This window comes from Chanos chanos, chromosome 5, assembly GCF_902362185.1.
Source record: "Chanos chanos chromosome 5, fChaCha1.1, whole genome shotgun sequence".
Taxonomy (NCBI): domain Eukaryota; kingdom Metazoa; phylum Chordata; class Actinopteri; order Gonorynchiformes; family Chanidae; genus Chanos; species Chanos chanos.
In genome coordinates, this window is record NC_044499.1 from 4,988,764 (window position 1) to 4,995,837 (window position 7,074).

Genomic DNA, 7,074 nt, shown 5'->3' on the forward strand with positions numbered 1-7,074 from the left:
ATGAACATATATGAATGTATATGAACGTATATGAACATATATGAACGCATATGAATGCATATGAACATATATGAACGTATATGAACGCATATAAACGCATATGAACGTATATGAACGTATATGAACGTATATGAACGCATATGAAAGGATGAATCGTGTTCCAGTGCTCCAACACGGCTCCTTTTCTTCCCTGTTTCTTTCTTTGCTGGAGCTCTGATTGGGTATTCAGTCAATTGAAATTAGTGAGAGAGCGAAGTCGCCAAGCCAAGCACCACTTAAGAGTACCGGCAAAGGGCACACCATTCAAATACAACACTAAATACACATTTGCTCTGAGTCTGCGGTGTATATGATTGTTTCAAGTGTTTAGTGTGTCAAGTAGGCATCTGTTTTACAACCATGGTCACCTTTGGCGGCTTCAATCGTGAATCAGCAATGTGAGAGAAATTTTATTCTATTGTTTTGCTTGAACTGGTGAAAATCTGCTCTACTTGCAGAAGCCATAACTTGTGTTATTTCACTGATTTTCTGTATGTGCATTTGAAAAGTCATTAAGGGTAAGAACACCTGCTGTACCTGAATGCGCTTGATGTATATTACACACAGCTTATAAACACTATATAAACTCCTTGATGGAAATAGAGGTTAGGTGTCATATATTTTTGTACGCATTTACTTGTGAGTGTTACGCAGCACTTCATAAGCTGTCAATTTCATAAAATCATAATTCTTTATAATAATTCATATAATTATAATTTATGACTCTACTTCTTGGTCTGACTTTACCCTTATCAAAACTGGCTGGCCTGTTATGACCAGCCGCTCATGGTATTTAGTCCCATAAACACATGACTGAAACGTTTCTAGATTGCTAACGTCTACAGGCCGTAAAAGGTTCAGATCTGTTCCCTCACTTCAGGAATACCAGGGGCTTACAGACAAGGGTCCTCCACTCGTATCATATGGAGTCACCTCTCACGGTTACTCTCAGACTGGCTCTGGACACTCAGAGCTTAGCTGGCCAATCCACACACTTAAAATAAGGGTTTCGACGTGTAGTTCTTCAGCCACTAGTCTGTGTGTGTGTGTGTGTGTGTGTGTGTGTGTGTGCGCGTGCATGTGTGCGTGTGTGCATGTGTGTGCATTTGTGTGTGTGTGTGTGTGTGTGTGTGTGTGTATGTGTGTGTATGTGTGTGTGCGTGTGTGTGTGCATGTGTGCATGCGTGCGCATGTGTGAATTCTTGTGTGTGTGTGTGTGTGTGTGTGTGTCTGTGTCTGTGTAGTGTGTGTATTAATGAGCATTTGGGTGAGCGTGTGTATCTGAGCATCTATGTGGGAGAGAGAGAGAGAGAGAGAGAGAGAGTGCACTAGTGTGTCTGTATGTTTGTCTGTGTGTCTGTGTGAGTGTGTGTGTGTCTGTGTGTCTGTGTGTCTGTATGTTTGTGCGTGTGTGTGTGTGTGTGTGTGTGTGTACGGGATGCCTGTGTTTAAGAGTAAATTAACTAATCAGCTGTTTTTGCTCCTCATTTTACTTATGACAGTAAACTCAACAGGTGTCCTCGGTTTTCATTTAAGTCTTTCATATTAAAATTTCAGCTGTGTGTTTTTTTCCTTTGTACTGCTTAAACACTAAAGAAATCAGTTTGCTCAGTCAAAGCAAAACTGGATTACGAACAAAGATACGCTTTGAAATATGAGCAATCGTATGGTTTATGCAACATATGTGTGTGCTTGCATTTGTTTGGGTGTGTGTGTGTGTGTGTGTGTGCGTGTGTGTGTGTGTGTGTGTGTGTGTGTGTGAGAGAGTGTGCGTGAGTTTGTGTGTGTGTGTGTGTGTGTGCGCACGACTGTGCGTGTGCGTGTGTGTGTGTGTGCGTGCGTGTGTGTGTGTGTGTGTCTGTGTGAGTGTGTGTGTGAGTGTGTGTGTGTGTGTGTCTGTGTGTGTGTGTGATTGTGCGTGTGTGTGTGTTTGTGGGTGGGTGGGTGTTAATTCTCTCTGTGGTGGAGACTCCAGACCATTTTGAAAATGAACCCTATAACGTGGAACGAGCTCGTGTTTTTTTTTTTTTTTTTACAAACACTCTGACAAGCCATGTCAGTGTGTGCCAAGGTGCTACTCAGATCTTTTGCTAATCAATCAATCTATAATGATTATTCCAAAAGCTACAAAATCCAACACCGACATCTTTATTATCAAACAGTCACCTACTTAAGTTATTTTAGAGTGTAAGATTACACCCAATCAAACGTACACATAGCTGTGATGCATTACACTTCTGTAAGCTGCACAGTTTCTTGTTCAATGCCTTTATGGGAGCAGATATCCACTGGCTCTCATGGACAGATGTAATTAAGACATTAATCAGTCTCCTGTTTTATTTTTTGTTTGTTTGTTTTGAACTATTTGGCAGAGGCAAACTGGCCCTCATTTTTCTGATTAATGGAATTCATTCCCGCTGATTCCCTGGGATCGTAGAGACACAGAGGTGTCAACGATAAATAACAATTAAACAAAAGAAATGTCATCTTTTAAGTCTACATTTTCATCTTGATTTCCCCTCTCTTATTTCAAATTTTGGCAGCTCATATGCTGAATTCTGGTCCAGTCTAAAAAAAAAAAAGATACATCTTCATTTAATCCAATGTACACATTTGGGGGAGAAAAAACACATACAATACAATTTTCAAGTCAATTAAAAAGGCTCCGAAAGGCAGAGTTAAACATGTGTCTACACATTTCAGTATTTAAAGAGAAATGTCATTCTGTGAGGAGAAGGCAATCCATTGTATCTCTGAAAGACAAGGCGCCTGATATTCAAGAAATATATAAAGCACTAATGATACAAAGGCAGATGTGTGTACTTATTATTATACTATTAAAATATACTATAAGTACATCCATATAAATATGTATACGTATATATATGTGTCATTATGTATGATATATAGCATTATGCACGAGTAAGAAAGAAAGAGAAAGAGAGTGAGAGAGAAGTAGCGGTAGTAAGAGCAGGATGAGGGGTATATGTATGCAAGTGTCTTGGCTGGGTTAAGAAGCAATTAATCACCTTTTGCGAAGCGATCCATTAGGCATTCAAATGCACACAGATTGGACATGTGTCCAGGCTCAGGTCACTAACGTTGCCCTCCCTAACTACGCACAGCAGCGAAGGAACGGTCTCCTGGGCCAGAGGCCTAGTAATCTATAGCCCGCTGCATCGAAATGGTATTAGGTAAATGATTCGGAGGCATATAGCCACATTTTTTATTGTGTAATTAAGAGAATCAAACGGCTTGATCATTTTTTATAACTGTTTCTCAAACACGTATATGTGACAGCTGTTTGGGTCGTATTTATCTATTTGAATGAGCTTTTAAAAAAATCACAAAAAAAAAACCGTTTTTTTCCTTGGTATCTTACGGCTATGGATACACATAAAGAATAAGATTATACTGTCGTATTCGTCATTAAACACTTCGTTCTTGCTTTGTGTGCTCTGAACCTGTATGATTATTTTTGTTTTGTTTAAACCAAACACTGAGCCAAAAAAAACACATCGTTTTTCCACCATCTGATTTTTTTTTCTAAAACAACAAAACTTTTCGTTTCAAAGAAAATATATGTTTCACGTTATCGTCGCTGAAGGTGAACCTTTGTCTTATTTAAACGCTCCATATGTCGTTGAAAAGCAGGCCATGGCTGTTTATCAGCCAGATCGTGAGCTAGTATTGTTGTAGGAGCGTGCAACCTGTCCTCTATAAGGAACAATTGGTACCCGTGCTGCTCAATGAAAACTGCATTATAAACCACCAAATACCGCCACGGTCTATCAGAGTAACTCTGGGGCTCAGAATATAGACATCTGAAATTACAAAGCAGATGTATTGTAAATTAAATTTATCTTTGAAAATCGTGAATGTGACGATGCGAATCTGCAATGCCTTGGTTTTTTTACACTAGGCCTTATGTACGGCATCACATGATCTTCATGTAAAACTGTTTAAATTTTAGATGAAAGGAACCTTTCAATTCTGAAATGGCAAAGTCGGCTTCTTTTTAATACAGTGTTTTGTGTGGGTTGCATCAGGAGGCAGGCATCCTCATTATGCCATTACACACTTTAACAGCAATGATCTGCTCAAACGGAAGCTATCAAAAACAGAATAATAACTTAGTAAAAACAGACGGACAGTGCCAGCTTTTCAGGTTAGGTCTGTTTAACATTATTGCCATTCCATTAGTCCAAAAATTAAGAGAAAACAAATAAATAATAAAGAAACAAGAATGTGGTCGGCGCAATGTTTTCCCGTCATATGTACTGTAACTAGACTGTGTATTATCATACGATATCGAAATGACCGTCCTGCCAAACCAATGGTGCATAACATCTAAAGGCGGTGACGTTTAAATGTGACATTAGTCACACGGGCCTGTGTATCGGAAAGACACGGTCAAATGAGAGAGCTTTAAAACAATGCGAGGTAGATGAAATGTTGGACAGTGAGTGTGGTTAGCCGCCTTTCAGTTCCGAATCAAGTATTGATCTGCGCGCTCCATTTAAAAGGGACGCTGGGAACTGCGCTATTGATCAACTGGAGGTCACGCACCCCCCCCTCCCCCATCACAGCGTTTTAGCCGAGGAAGCTCGACTTGTTTGCGCCTAGCTGTGTGTCGTAACTGTTGGGGCCCCAGAGAGACTCGGGTGATATCGGGTACACTCGGGAGACAGGGACGGACATGTCCGCGAACACAAATCTGACCTTTATCAGTAGGGCCGCCGCGTAGGATGAGACACCCTCTCCATCTGTTGTGGGTGAGAGTGTTCTACACACTCATCAATTGCTGACAGACAATCGTTCCTTTAATGTTTGATGGCCATCCGATTTAGCACACGTTAAGCTCTGTGTTCAGCCTTAAAAGCTAGGGACATGAGCTTCAACCAGGTAGCATCATTATCAAGTCTTTTTAAGAACCCTGATTCGGCTCCTGTTCCATACAGGCAATGTTATCTGTCTGTACAGGAACGACTGCTCGCCATAACTGTGTGCACTTTACGCCTGTCATCTTTAACATTGTAAATTTACATGCACATTCACTCCTCAGCTATGAATTAGTGTACATTTTGAAGAATGATTACTGTTTCCACAGTTTGTAACAGCGCTAAATATATATATATTTTTTTTCCTTTTAGAGTCACTGCTATCTTGCTTGTCTCTGAACATCTCTTGAGACCATGGTGTGAATTGTCTATCGCCATCTAGCAATGTCCTTAGCAGAGTTTGTCAGACTACAGCAGTGGCTACAACAAGATTACTCTGATGTGGGAAACGATATGCCTAAGTCAATGGCCATGGGAGAGAGAGATACGGACGCAGCTTTTAACTCTCTCAACAATTATCGTATAAGAGCAAAATCTGTCATTTGAAGGAACACTTTACTTTCCTCAAATGTTGCACAACAGAACGTGAGCATGTTTTCCATCCGCCAAATTTTACAGTTGCTGTCACTCACTCACCGGCTAGCCTGAGTGCCGACATTCGCTGGAACTCTGGCTCCTGTAACCATTTCCACATTCTTCGGAAGGTCTCCCGGCCGGACTTCAGTTTACTCCACGGCTTTGGGTTGCGCAGAAGATCCGACAGGGTCCCTTGCGAGCGACACAAGATCCTCTGGGCAAATATGGCCTGAGGTATACTATAGCGCTTCAGCTCCGCTGTGATCCTCTGCGCCACCTCTTTCGTATTAATCTCCTCCACTTGACCCGACCCGCCGCCCTGTCCGGCCCCGGCCGCATGCCTCTCCCTCTCGGCTAGCATGGAGCCGTTGGCTTGCGAATGCAGGTGGCTATGCGGGTGCATACCGTTGAGGTTTGATATCATACCGTGACCGTGGCCCCCCAGACTCCGGGCGAGATGCTCCTCGCTTCTGGACAGCATGGCTGCATGAGATTCAAAACCACCAGGAGAGAGCATCTTATCGTTGGCCAGGTGAGCGCCGGGGCCGTATGCCGAGAGCGCCTGCTGAGAGTTGTGCAGAGAGCCCAGACCGTTGGAGAGCGGAGACAACGGCGGTCCCATTCCGGACATCTCTTTGGGGTAGTGGCCATATAAGTTACTCATGGAGGCAAGGCCACGGTCGTCGCGCATGAGAGTGAAGCTGCCGCTGACGTTGCCGGTGGTGAGGCGCTGGTGTGCAGCGTGGTGATGCGGGTGAGGGTGAGGATGGTGAAACTTGTCGGAGACGGTTGAGATGGGGGGCAGGTGCTGGAGTGGAGTCAGTGTGGTGTACGTGTTGGACAGGTTCATGCCGGACTCGCACATGGTCATGGCCGGATGCAGGTGCCCAGACAGTGCGGGGTCTGCTCGGTACTCTCCGGCGCCCTCCAGGATAGAAGCCATGCTGGAGACCATCGCGGAGCGTCCGTGTGAGACCAAGTTTCTGTGGGACGCTGAGGAAGGTCGTGCATGCGAGGAATTCATCAGGTCGCCCGCCTGCGAGTGCGAGACGCCGTGCATGTTGCCAATGTTTTCCATTGTAAGTTCCATCGCTGAGACAATGTTGTCTGTCCGCCTCCCTCCCTCCCTCTCTCTATCTCTCTCTGTCTCTCGCGCACTGTCACTCGTGCTCACTATCACGCGCCGACTCGATCCTCCAGAAAGAACAGATTTTTTTACTCTCCCCCCAAATAAACGATTTCAAGACCAATCCATCGATTTCAAAGCGACTATAGTCAGTCCAACATGATGCGAAGAACGTCTCTCTTTGTCCGAGGCAAAATCACGGCGTTTCACTCTTCCACTCGTGTGATCGTGTTGTGTGGAGTACTCCGTGTGCGTGTGTGGCTCATTCGCTGTACAACAGCGCTTCTACAGAGAGATCAGAGCTGGGCGATGTGTCCGTCTCTGCGCGGGAGCGCGCGACTGTGTTTGTAAAAAAAGGGGGAAAAAAAAGAACGGACACGCGCCCTGTCCGTGGTGCTGAAACCACTTGCTATCTCTCTGTGTTGACGCTTTAGTCCGGCCGTCTTACAGCAAACTGCATACATTATTAGATAATATAAGATGACCTTGAAA

The 7,074-nt window shown here is 43.8% G+C and overlaps 1 protein-coding gene across 1 annotated transcript in view; it reads right to left on the minus strand.

Moving 5' to 3' along the window:
* onecut3b (one cut homeobox 3b) overlaps positions 1 to 6,546 on the minus strand; it is a 23,099-nt gene extending 16,553 nt beyond the window's left edge. The window contains exon 1 of the mRNA XM_030775565.1: positions 5,517 to 6,546. Coding sequence (XP_030631425.1) covers positions 5,517 to 6,546 — 1,030 coding nt within the window. The remainder of the gene's footprint in view (positions 1 to 5,516) is intronic.
* Between the last annotated feature and the right edge of the window lie 528 nt (positions 6,547 to 7,074).